The sequence below is a fragment of the Serinus canaria genome, chromosome Z, assembly GCF_022539315.1.
Source record: "Serinus canaria isolate serCan28SL12 chromosome Z, serCan2020, whole genome shotgun sequence".
Classification (NCBI taxonomy): Eukaryota; Metazoa; Chordata; class Aves; order Passeriformes; family Fringillidae; genus Serinus; species Serinus canaria.
In genome coordinates, this window is record NC_066343.1 from 65,616,162 (window position 1) to 65,629,559 (window position 13,398).

Sequence of the window (13,398 nt, forward strand, 5' to 3'; positions counted from 1 at the left end):
TTGCTGGAACATATCTATTATGGGCTGAGGAATTTTATTTATATGTGTAAGAGAGAAAGTGCTAGAAGACAAGGAACTCTGTAATATTGAAGAACATGTCACATTCCTTAAGTCAGGTTTTTAAAGTAAAATAATTTTAAGACATGATAAAAATAACATTATTACTAAACATTCAGTGCTTTTAAGATTTGTTATACTTAGTTTTTCTTTCAAGAATAGGTCCCAAGTAACACCTGACAATTAAAATTTAAAAGAAACTAAGTTTGAATGTTTCTACTTGGTTAAAGTGGATTTTTGTGTTCCTTCTGTCTTGTGTTCTCTGTGCTGGTGCACTGTGTCCAACCATCCTTCCTTCGGTATTTAATTTTAGGGGATATGTGTTTTCCCATTGTTAGCTGAAATAAAGAAGTGCTATGCATTGCATAATCAGCAATGCAGTTAAAAATAACTTCAGAGCTGAAGTGCATTATGCTCTTGATCTTCCTACTGGGTCGATGCCCTAATCCTAATTGAGCGACTGCTGCTGAACATTTACATTTCTCGTTCAAGGGTTTAAACTTAAATGGCATGTGTGACATTGAAGCTATTTAAGGAAGTGTCTTGCTCACCTGGTCAAACACCCATTCCTCACTGCATTTTGCCAATTCAATCCATTTTAGATGTAACCTCGGGTATGGTGAAAGACCCACCGGACGTCTTGGACAGGCAAAAATGCCTTGACGCTCTGGCTGCTCTACGCCACGCTAAGTGGTTCCAGGTTCGGAACATCATTTTACTTTCTTCTTGTAGCCTTATGAGAGATTAGTTCAGTTGCAATATGAATGTTTAACTGTGTGAAAACACTCAGCGTTGTTCATGCTAATAATACTTAATATTTCTCTGGTCCCTAAATTTAACTGTAGGAGGTTGAGTATGGAGGAGCTGCTTTATGCAGTTATTGCACATTTGACATCATTTTTTTTCCAGTCATTGAGAAGGCGATGTTGAAAGCTTGACTCGCTTGGGGTGATCATATGTTGTATATTTGTTATATATTCCATAAGGCTGCAGAGTAACTTCGCTTTAAATAATGGAAAATGTGTTTAAAGCTTTGTGTTTAGATTTAAGACTTTTTTTTCTATTTCTTTTAGTGCATTAAGTGTAGGGAATGAAAGGTGAGAAGCAACTGTTTGGTTTAGTGACTTTGCATTCTGGCAAAGGCACAATAAAGAAACCAAACAGATTCCCTTGACCTTTCAGTCTCTATACCTATTTCTTAGATCTTTACTTTATCCTTTTTATTTCTAATATAGAAAGATACTGTATTTATTGTTTCAAATGAACATGGGTCAAAGTGTATAGGGGATCAAGAAATGTTATTCTTGTATAACCTGTGCACTTTGACTTCTACCACCTTAAATTACTAACCCTGTATAAAATACTGCTGTAAATGGCAGCTCACGGAATAAAGTTGTAGAATGATTTGTTTCAATCCTGTATCTGAGCTTCCATTGAACAGTGGTGTTTTAGTCTTTCAACAAGTCCTGTTTGCTATGGGTTCAGGGGTAATTAATTTGATTTTGTATTGCTCTCAAGGCTAGAGCTAATGGTCTGCAGTCCTGTGTGATTATCATACGTATTCTTCGTGACCTCTGTCAACGGGTTCCTACTTGGTCTGATTTTCCAAGCTGGGTAAGTAATGTTTTTTTAATGAGTCTTCTCAATAAAGATGTTACTACAAGAAAATTATAGGGATGTGTTAATACAATTTTTAAATTCATACTTTTTCAATATGTAATGTAGGGTTTTGTTTGGGATTTTGGTTTTTTTTTTTTTTTTTGCTTACAAATACTCCAGATTCTGTCTTAAAATACAGTTTTCTGAAGTTTTTCATTTTTTCTGAGGATGGAAGTTACTGTTTTTTTCCAAAAGAAATTTTCTTGTTCTTTTCTCTTCTTTGTTGGTAGATTCCTATTCTAGGTTTTAGCATTTTTTTCCTTCACTCTGTATAAAAGAACCTATTTTTTTCTAACCACCTATTCTGAATTGCTTGGAGTTTGCTGAAACGTATTTAAAATAATGTCGGCTGTGCCGAGATTGTTCTGTGATAACAGAAAGAACTTGACAGAAAAAATCACAGTAATTCTTATGATTATTATGTCTCTTTTGCAAGGTGAAATACCACAGTACTTCAGTACAGTCTGTGGTTGTGTCATCATCATATTTTAGTCAGTGTCACTTAAATCTCTGGGTTCTATCAGGTTACCTTTCATAATTTAGTTGAGTGTTCTGGTAGCATTCCTTTTGTATTGACTACCTTACAAATGATCCAAATACTAACAGGTGTACAATCTGTGCATTGGATGAAGTTAGTCTGAAACAAATACCTGAAAAATGCATGATGGGGAAGTAAACTTGGCTCTGACCATTGTTTTTTGCAGACCAAATCCATTTGCACCGTGCTGCTTCCTTCTCAGTTTTGACAGAAAGAACACTAACATTGTTTTGATCAGTTGACTTTATTTAGATGAGAAATATTTTACAACTCCACTAAGTTTGCAGACAGTTTTACTGAATGACTTCTAATAATATTTATTGCTTCTGGAAAGGAAGTGGAGCAGCAGTGTCTGTTTTTCTGAATATTTAAATGGAAAAAAAAATAGTGCCAGTTTCAGTACTGCATTTCATGAAAAGTACACTAAACAAATCCAACTTGAAAGACGCTAAGTGCTCTCCTAATATCACTATGATACTGAGTTGCCAAAGAATGAACCTTGGAATATTTTCAGAAAAGTATCCTTACAGCTATTGCAACACAGAGCAGGGATATGGGTGAAGAACAAGGAATGTGGTTTCTTAACTCTCACATTATGTGTTCCAAGGCACATCCAGAAGGGCAGAGAGATATGAAGCAGCATGTCAGACCTTGCTGTGTCTCAGTTCTCTCCAAAAGTGATTCCTGATTTGTTCCTGGTGTCTGATGCATTCTCAGTGCAGTGGATCAGCACTGAACTGTAGTCAGCTGTTCTTTTGGCCTGTAGGAAAAATGTTACTGATAAAAACAGGGACAAAATGAAAGTGGTGATTTCAGCCAGTATGGATGGAATTTCACAGATTGGAGTAATACAGTTTTCTGAATACAGATATTCTCCTACCCTCTATACTAGAAACCTTTTGCAAATGAAAGAGATGACAGATCTTTTTTGAAAAAAACATGAGTAGTTGAAAAATAGAAGTTAATAGGAAGCCTGAATGCTCACAGCAGTAGCATTTCATGTACCTAAAAGTAAAAACTAAATTAGAAGAATTTTGTCAGGTTCCTACACATTATTCAAATTTGAAATCCAGCCTTTTGTGCCCACAAACACCAGGACATCATAATTCGCATTTTCCTAGGACTGAGTTATAGACATCAGTGTATTGTATGAGCATCCAGAAAAACTAGATTTTAATATTATCTTGTAAATCCAAGATCTGCTTTTTTTCCTTTTCTGATGCACTTTGTTTCTTACTTGAAAACTTCTTAATTACTTTTGCCAGACCCTGACTAATACAGCAGGAGTATGGAAATAACATGCTCAAGAATTGAAATCTGTCAGTTAAATGGAGCTAAAATAGAAAGGAATTGGCAGCCTTAGTGATTAGCACTGCACTGATGTATGTTACTTGCATACATCAGAATAAATATTTACACCTTGAAAGGAAGAAGAAAAGGTATCATTTAAACAACTGTGGATTTGGTGAGGAGGACAAGGTCCAAACAACAAGTCCCTCCAAAAAACCTACCAAAAACTATTGTTTGAGAAATAAACTTGCCAAAGAGGTGGCAGTGAAGCATCTATCTAATTCTGGGAAAGAGATGTAGGAGAAGTTGGTTCTTTCTTTTACAAATACTTTTATAGGTTCTTCTGGGAAAAAATAGTGTCTAATGAAAGTGAACAATGGAAATATTAATGGAAAAAACACCAGTACTTAAAACACAGCTAATGATTTAAACCATTTTAACTAACATCAAATAGTGTATACATTTCAGAATGTATACATTCTGAAAAGGAAATGTATACTTTCTGAAAATATATTTATCATAGAGGTTTTTATACTTATTTAACATTTGAGTTAGTGTTGCTTGCTAACTCGAGAAAAATTGCTTTGAGCATCAGTTTTGCTAAACTGAAGGACTAGTGAGGATATTAAGCATTTTAAGGACATTAAATTTTTGATGTTTTAAGTTTCTATACTCTTGTAGAAAAAACTATTTCTATTTTTCTAAAGCGTCCTGTTTCATTAGGTATACTGTGTACTGTATTCACGTGGCTGACAGAATCGAATGTTTCATATTCTCAAAAACGGCTGGAGAAGTTGCCTAGCTGTATATGTAGGCAACTACTGTATACATTTCTACAAAACCACTGAACAACTTGTGATGGGAAGAAGCCCATCATAGAATCACTGAATTGTTCCGATTGGAAAGGACCTTGAAGATCATCAAGTCCAGCTGTTAACCTAGCACCACTAAACCATGTCCTTAATTGCCATATCCACATGTTTTGTGAACACTTCAGGGATAGTAACTCTGTCAACTCCCTGGGCACCCTGTTCCAATGCTTTACAACCCTTTCAGTCAATTTTTTTTTTCCTAGTATCCAATCTAAACCTTTCCTGGTGCAACCTGAGGCCATTTCCTCTTATCCTGTTATCATTTATGTGGGAGAAGAGACCACCCCCGACCTGGCTACACCCTCTTTTTAGGTGGTTATACAGAACAATAAGGTCACCCCTGAGCATCTTTTTGTCCAGGATAAACACCACTAGCTCCCTCAGCAGTTCCTAACAGAACTTTGTGCTCCAGATCCTTCCCTAGCTCTGTTCCGCTTCTCTGGACACTTTCCAGCACCTCAGTCTCTTTCTTGTGAGGGTCTCAAAGCTGAACCCAGGATTTGAGGTGTGGCCTCACCCGTGCCCAGCACAGAGGGGCAGTCACTGCCCTGCTCCTGCTGGCCACACCATTGCTGATCCATTCAGGATGTCCTTGGCCTTCCTGGCCCCCTGGGCACACCCTGGCTCATGTTCAGCCACTGCTGACCAGCACCCCCAGGCCCTTTCCCACTCAGCAGCTTTCCAGCCACGCTGTCCCAGCCTGGAGCTGCAGGGGCTTGTTGTGACCCAGGGACAGGAGCCAGCACTTGGCCTGGTTGCACCTCACACAATTGGCCCTGGCCCATGGATCCAGCCTGTGCAGATCCCTCTGCAGAGCCCCCCTGCCCTCCAGCAGGTCAGCACTCACACCCAGCTTGGTGCCAAATGCAAACTGGCTGAGGGGCTCTTGATTCCTTCATCCAGATCATCAATAAAGATAAGTAGGACTGGGCCCCATGTGAGCCCTAGGGGACGCCAGCAGTGACCTGCTGTCAATATCAGTACTCATTGTTCATCTGGCACCACCTTTCTTTTTATTCATCTTTATAAAATAACTGGGGTTTCTTTCCATTTTAACTGAAACTGTTCTACAATGTGTAATGTTCTTCAAAATTCAGGATTCAAAATTCTCTACTGAGGAATAGTAACAGCTTTATTCTCTCTTAGTCTATCTTCTAATTTGGCTAAATCCTCCTGTTGTTGGTCTAGGCTATGGAGCTGCTTGTGGAAAAAGCAATTAGCAGTGCGACTGGACCACAGAGTCCTGGAGATGCACTGAGAAGAGTTTTTGAGTGTATATCTTCAGGAATCATTCTTAAAGGCAAGTTGCCATTTATGTATCCATACACTTAACTAATCTGTAATCTTGCTCGTAATAAGGTAAAGATGTGTTACTAATTAGCCTGATTATTGTAGGTGGTCCTGGCCTTCTGGACCCTTGTGAAAAAGATCCTTTTGATACACTTGCTGTAATGACAGATCAGCAACGCGAGGATATTACTTCAAGTGCACAGGTAAGGGAAGTTGTGAAGTAACTAAATTTGTGAAGTAACTAAATTTGATAGATGATTTTGGTTCTGTTTTTTTTTTTTTTTTAATGTAGCTTTATATTGGACATGAATTTTTTTTTTTGCAGAATATAGTTGGATCTTACCAGTCTTAAGCTAGGCATTGAACATACCACGGTAGAGGATGTTTGTAGTGCTTGTTATTGCACTGAAATAAATGTATTTTCCTGAACAATTATAGCATTCTCATCTATATCTATATATCTAGATCTGTAAACAAGCTTACTCTACAGCAGTATGCTACTAGATTGGAAATTTTGTGAATAAATCTGTGTAAGATTCATATAATAGTTTTGACCATTCATGGTTGCAGTTTAAGAGCTTACTGCCTCTGCCTCTTCATTTGATCCTTTTGCTAATGATTTCTAATGTATGTGTCATCTAATGTGACATGTGACAAGCCTTGGCTGCTTCAGTGCAAGCGCAGAAGCCCAAACACATGTACATTAAGCTAAGATGCTGCAGTTACAGAAGCAGCAAAAGCAACGTACACATTTTATTGTGTTGATTTTGTTGGGGGACAGAAAGATGGAATTAGAGCTAAGGGTAATATCACACATCACTGATATTCTTCCCTAAATGTTTGACAAAGTGCTCAAAATGGACATTTGTTTGTAACACAAGTGATTTTCTGTACTGTTTTTCTAGTTTGCACTGAGACTCCTTGCGTTCCGTCAGATACACAAAGTTCTAGGAATGGATCCGTTACCACAGATGAATCAACGCTTCAACATCCATAATAATCGTAAAAGGAGAAGGGACAGTGATGGGGTTGATGGGTTTGAAGCAGAGGGAAAGAAGGACAAAAAAGATTATGATAACTTTTAAAAATGTTGGTCATCATTGCTAATATTGATGGTAATGAAAAGTCCATTTGTTGCCTTGCTTTTACTTCATTCATAATGATGTCTGCTTAAAACATCCAAAACCAGCTTCTGAATTAGATTTGGAAGAGAACAACCTAGCTCTTCTGCAAGATTCTGAATATTTTAATTGGATGTACTGTAACAGACAAATTATGGATGGAAAGACTGCAAATGGAAACTTGTTGTAGGAAAACATAGTTTTCCCTCATTGCATTTTCTTTAAATGTGTTGCTAAGTTTAGTATCTTTTCTTCTTTTTTTTTTTTTTTGTCTTTTTTATTAACAAGTGCATTGTCTTCCTATCTTGACTGTATTTAACGCAGCATTTGTGCTCTGTTGCTATGTGTATTTTGACTTTTTATTTAGAAGTATTTTTGTTTGCCTTTGACACTAGTTGTGTGAGTTACTTTGTGTTAGGTAGTAAAACAGTTCCCCTCCTAATTAATATTTTGCAGAAGTTTTTTTTTTCCTTTTTTTGTAAAGTGAGACTGCAGGATCATGTTTTTTTCTAAATGTGAAGGGGTTACAACACATAATTGTCCTGCCATTTGAGTGCTCAGAATTAAATGTTTTTGCCAATCTTGTGGCATTTGTCTCCTTAGTGTGATATAACGGTGTAATTAAGACAAATTTGTGTTAATCTAATCGAGTTTGCTGTTAGTTGTGCATTAGCAGTATAAAAGCTAATATATACAGTATGGTCTTGCAACAGTTTTAAAGCCGCTGCATAATTGATCAAAGATTTGCATGATGGGTTTTGGTTTTTTTTTTTTTTTCATAGAAGGGCTTTAAAAACTATTATCTTAGGTTAAATGCATAGCTCTTTGTATGATTGACTTCGTGACATAGCAAGGCCAAAAAATAACTTTCTGAATTTCTTTTCTCAACAAGCAAAGGTGGGCATTTTCCATTTAGACAAAGTTAGTCATTCTTTTCAGTCAACTTTGTCAATGTGGTATTAATGCCTCTCAGCCCTTAAAATAAATGTTTGTCATATCAGTGCCTGTGAGGTTATTCCTTATATCTGTTCCTGTATAAACTTTCTGTGATTTTTTTTTCAATAATTCAAATTTGAAAGGTGAAGTATTACTAAAAAAGTGAAGGTTATCAAAGAAAAAAACCCAGAAAATTATTTGCTGTGGCCATAGTGTATGCTTATGTCTCTTTCAAAAATCTAAATATAGCAGTGGTGTAAGTAAAGTTACATCATACTGTTGATGTATGCTCTGGTACACAGGTGTGATTTGTTGTCACAGCACTACAGTGGAATACACAAATAAAAGTTAAAATTTATTAAACGACTAAAATTCATTACACACTGGAAACTGAAGTTTCACTTACTCTGTTAAATGTGTATAATGCTTTGTTGCAAACCCATAAAACACAGATTAATATAGACTAACATTCCAGTAGCTACTTCATTGATGGCTGTAGGAGAGTATCACATGTAACAAAGATAATTTGTTATTTCTGATACCGTTTATTAAGAAAAGCCCAACTTCTGTTCCATTTCAAGGTCGAATTTATCTTTGACCTTTTTAATAAGCAACTGTTGGAGCAGGGGGCATGTTTCTGTTCCCAGCATTTACTGCTAACCAGTGTGGGCCTATGGAATAAAAATACAATATTTTAGGAAAATAGAGGGAATCTAAAAGAAAGTGTTCTGCGAGCATCAGAGTGCAATTTTCAAAGGAGTGATTATAAGGGGTTAGCATATAAAAGTAAAGCTTTCTTATTGTAGGAAAGCTTTCTAAATAATTAGAAATACAAAAAGCAGAAATGCTTTGAAGTTACTTCAAAAAATTACACTCATTTCGTTGTCCAGCCTTCATGCATAGCTCCAAGCATATGCTTGTTCTAGGGGATATCTTGCTGCCATCGTGTCTAGTTAGCCATTACTATTTATTTTGAAAGCTACAGGTGCTATTCATGTGGCTAGTTCAATTCCATACCAAAGTTTCTTTCCTCATAAGGCAAACTTGTCTATTCAGGAATGTGACCCTAAAATACAGGATTAAAAAGGTCAAAGATGTATTTTAGATTTTCTGTATTTTTGTTCTGCTGGCTTGTAGCTCCTAACCAGTTTCTGGATCTTTTGAAATATTGTATACTTAAAGTGATTCCACATTAAATATGAAGCTGTGACCATGATTTTTGTGCTGTGTGGTGAAAGGTGAATTTGCAGTTTGTTTCTGGTGTTCATGCCCATTTTAATGGATAACTTCTGACTCTTGTTAACAAATCTAAGAATGTAAAAACAAGGTTTTCAAAAGTACAGAGCTAGCTTTGACTTAAATACTACACTGTGCACTTGGGAGGGCAAAACTGACTAAATGAGCGTTTTAATGCCCTGTGTTTTGGTAATGCTGGCAGTTTACTAATAAGCACTCTTTACATTTTTTATTCAGCAGTGCTGTGTGTTAAATCCCACAATTACAAACACTGTAGTCCTTGTTCACAAAAGGGAAATGTACACAGAAAGGCTACTTCCCCCCATGCTCATCTTGGAGGAACAGTTTGTGAACATGTGAGCTGTTCTGTTTCAAAGCTTTCTTGAATTTTGACTTATCTTCCTAGTTCATAAGTGTGTCCTGTCTGTGAGCAGTGTGGTTTCACATGGATCTGTGCATAAAGGCACTGCTAGAAATCAGTCTCTTAGACATAGTCCATTGACTTCTTGCCCTTTTATGAAATTCTAGATGAAAACTTAAACTTGCAGAAATATTGAATATGATGGGTTCATTTGCAGTTTATATTTTTAGACCTTTTAGTACTTAAAATTTTTCTTCCTAGGAAACTTCCAACAGTTGGAATCAACTTTAAATATTCCTGCAAAAATGTGCGTGCTTATTTAACATTCTTATTGCTGGTTGAATATTTGCTGATCATTAGTCTGCTAAGTTGTCACACAATGCCAAATTCATATTCAAACAGATTTGAATAGCATAGCATTAATAGTGGTGAGCAATAGACAAAGCTAGCAATGGTTTCTTCCATTTATATTTCAGTTTTACAAAGTACAGTGATAGAGTCAAGAAGAATATGTGTCTTCCTTTCTTCCTTCCATTTTTTTTTTTTTAGTGACAGCTGTAAGCCAAAGAGCCTTCTAGCCTAAAAACGCTAGTGAATTAAATTTCTCCTGAGAGATTCTTTTACAGATCTCAGAAGATCTTTTTGTCCTTCGTGTGGTATTTCTCAGACTTGCGAATGAAAGAGATGGCTGGTCTTTTTGGGAAAGAAAAAAAAATCCAAGGAGTGTTCTCAATAGACTTAGTACAGCAGTTTTGATTTATATCCAAATGAAAATCAGACTTCATTCTGTAAATATCTGTTAATCTGTATTCTTACATTTTGTTCCACTTTTTCGCTTGCATTATGGAAGTCTGAGAGAAGCTTGCTGTTGTTTATTGAACTTTCTGATTATTTACAATCTGCATTTGAAGAAACACTGCCCTAATAATACTCAGCAAGTGTCCAGTTGCTACCAAGGGCAAAAGTCACTGTTTTTCAGGTACTGGCAGCTATTGCTGGGGATATTGACCCTGCACAGTGCACACCTTCATGGTCCTTACATACCTGTGTTTGTAAGGGTCATCATTTGGAAAGATCTTTAACGCTTGTGTTTTCTTAAACTTTTGCAAAGTCATGGCCACCAGTATTTATTGCAGGGTAGTTTAAAGCATACTAGCTTGCAGAGGCTCAGCAACTAGCTTAAATACTTTCATATATATTCTGCATCAGTCCTGTTTGAGATTGATACCTTGAATCACAATAAACAAAGGATGGCATCAAGAAATCTCTGTGGATTTTGTAAGTTTTCTGTAATTAAAGATCTAAAACTGCAGAATGGAGTAACTGACCAAGACAAAATAAATGTTTTTTTCTACAGTAAAAAGGTTACCTTAACATTAAAAGTGAGAAAAAAGGCCTCTTGTTTCGACACAAGAATCACAAACCTTGCTCCTTATATACCTCTTTTGTTTTCTGCATGCTGTATTGTGTTTCTATCAATAGTATGCATATATAATCAGACTATGTAAGACAGACTTTACTTCTGGCACACATTTAAGTTTGACAGTAATTTTCTAGTTATACAAGTTAACGAACACTGTGGGAGAGATGAAGGTGCCTGAATATAGGAGTTTACTATGTGTTACACGCTCCTGGGCTATGTGCTGCTCCAAAAGGGGATGGGTTTCTCAGAGGTGCAGGCCCACAGCTGCCAGTCCTGCAAGGATACCTCAGCATGGCTTAGGATGTACAGAATGTCACTGCTTGGGTAACTACTTCGTATTTTCACACGTGAGAGAAAAACCAGGTACATCTAAGAACTGGAGCCAGAGTGGTCTAGGATGTTGCAACCATAGTCATGTGAAACTGCAGCTTCAGGAAAGAGGTATAATCATGGTGCTATCAGCAGCAGAGGGTGCTTGTCACAAGAAAAGTGTCTGTGATAATTAAATGCTATCCCACTTTCTACCAATAATTTATTTTATTTGTAAGTGGAAAGGGAACAAAATACAATAGAACAGACTTTTCTGTATCGACAGGAAGAGACTGACAGTCATTGTCTGGTCACTTGCCTGCCCACTCAGGGTTGGCCAAGTTCCAGCACATTGCTAAGGGCACTGTCCAGATGCTTTTGAACCCTGACAGTCTGGGGCATCAACCACTTCTCCAGGAAGCTGTTCTAGTGCTTGACCACCCTCTCTTTATAGAAATGCCTCCTAATGGCCAGGAAAGCTCTCCCAGTGCAGCTGTGAACTGCTCCCTCATGTCCTGTCCCAGGATGACAGGGAGGAGAGCTCAGCAACTCCCCATGCCCTTCCCCTCTTCAGGAAGCTGCAGAGAGCAGTGGGGTCACCCTTCGGCCTCCCTTTCCCCAAACCGGACAAGCCCAAAGTCCTCAGCTGCTCCTCTCAGGAAGTTCCTTCCAGCCCTCCCACCAGCTTTGTTTTCCTCCTTGGGACACCTTCAAGGACCTTCCCATCCTTCTCCACCTGCAGGGCCCAGCCGGGCCCAGGTGAGGCCACCCCGAGGCTGAGCCCGGTGGGACCATCCCCTCCCTGGGGCGGCTGTGCCGTGCTCAGTGCTCTGGGATGGGGTTTGTCCTTGGGGCTGCCCAGGTGCTGCTGACCCACCCTGAGCCCATCACCAGCCAGCCCCACCTCCCTCTGCAGCTGTCCAGCCACTCCTCTCCAACTTCATCCCTGTGCTTGGCATCACCCCATCCGCAGTGCAGAATCCAGCATTTGAACTTCTTAAATTTCACTCCATTAGAAAAGGCATGAGGGGAACAAAACTAAAAAACCAAAAAAGAAAAATGGCAGCAGAAATAACAGGACTAATTAAATAGGTCCAACTCAAGAAATAAGATGGATAAAGTCATTAAAGAGCTACTAATCGAAAGTAAAATAAAAAGGAAAAAAAAATACATCAGTACTCAACAACAATCAGCTCCAAAAATAGTGTAAGAAATCAAAGAGAATGGCTCTGTTTCAGCAGAGAGCATGATTGGCCACTCATGCAGCAACTGCAGCACTCCACAAAAACATAGAACAAAAAAGAAGCTCCAGGTGATTAAGAAATTTAAGACTGAAATGGTTTAGGCCAGTGGAACTGAGATGTTAAATATGTTACATTCCATGTATGGCAAGTGAGCTGTGGGAAAAGGTGAAGGAAAAGCTGAAGATTTTTACTAACTTTTCATGCATCTCTCCTGCTTCACAGATAGAACTACATCTGGACTCCATGCCTTGCCTCTCTTGCATGTGAATGGAGAGTGTTAAACATTGTGGGAGGACACTTCCCTCCCTACACACTTGGAAACCTAAGTGAATGCTCCACAGCCAAAAAGAAAAGTGCAGTTTTATGTGCCAGATCCTCAGGGCTGTGTTTGAAGTGTCCCTGTGTGCTCCCAGCAGCAGAGAGCGCTGTGTCCTCAGCAGTAGCTCCCGCTGGAAAGCCAGAACTCGTTCTCACCTTTCTGTGACTTGCACGAAGGAAAAACTGTGATGTTTTAGCTATTACAGCGTTCCTGTCTATTGCTAAAGTATGCATTTTAAAATAATTTAAAAATAATTCTTTTACAATGCACCAAAGTCATCATGGCAGCACGACCCCAAATAAAATCTGCTACTGATTTAGAAGACAGCAGTGGTTAGAAACACAGCCAGGACTGTGTTTCCTATATTCTGAATAAATTAGAAGTAAATACTTTAGGGGTGAAGAAATTCACAAGTCAGAGGAGGCATAGCAGAAGGAAGAAGAGATTCGATTTTGAGTCACTGAGGGCTGCAAAGAAGAAATTCTGCAAAGGATTCCCTCTTAGGAAGGCAACCTGAGAAAAAGGTTATAAAAGGAAGAGTTGATAAAATGTGTGTAAAAAGACTATATCTGGCAAATCATTGAGAACAGGAGGAGAGGGGCATCTCAGATACAACTCTTGTGTGAGGGGGTAGTGTATGGTTTTCCTTTCTTGTATCCATTTCTTAAGAAATTTCTTGCAGCTGCTCTCAGGGGTCATTTCAGGGCAATTGATTCAGGATAAGCATTCCTGACATGACAGTG

The 13,398-nt window shown here is 38.1% G+C and overlaps 1 protein-coding gene across 1 annotated transcript in view; it reads left to right on the forward strand.

Annotated features, from left to right (window-relative positions):
- ZFR (zinc finger RNA binding protein) overlaps nucleotides 1-8,979 on the forward strand; it is a 47,447-nt gene extending 38,468 nt beyond the window's left edge. Inside the window, exons 16-20 of the mRNA XM_050986915.1 lie at nucleotides 660-757; nucleotides 1,576-1,671; nucleotides 5,605-5,716; nucleotides 5,812-5,909; nucleotides 6,612-8,979. Coding sequence (XP_050842872.1) covers nucleotides 660-757; nucleotides 1,576-1,671; nucleotides 5,605-5,716; nucleotides 5,812-5,909; nucleotides 6,612-6,791 — 584 coding nt within the window. The 3' untranslated portion in view covers nucleotides 6,792-8,979. The remainder of the gene's footprint in view (nucleotides 1-659; nucleotides 758-1,575; nucleotides 1,672-5,604; nucleotides 5,717-5,811; nucleotides 5,910-6,611) is intronic.
- The last annotated feature ends 4,419 nt before the right edge of the window (nucleotides 8,980-13,398 follow it).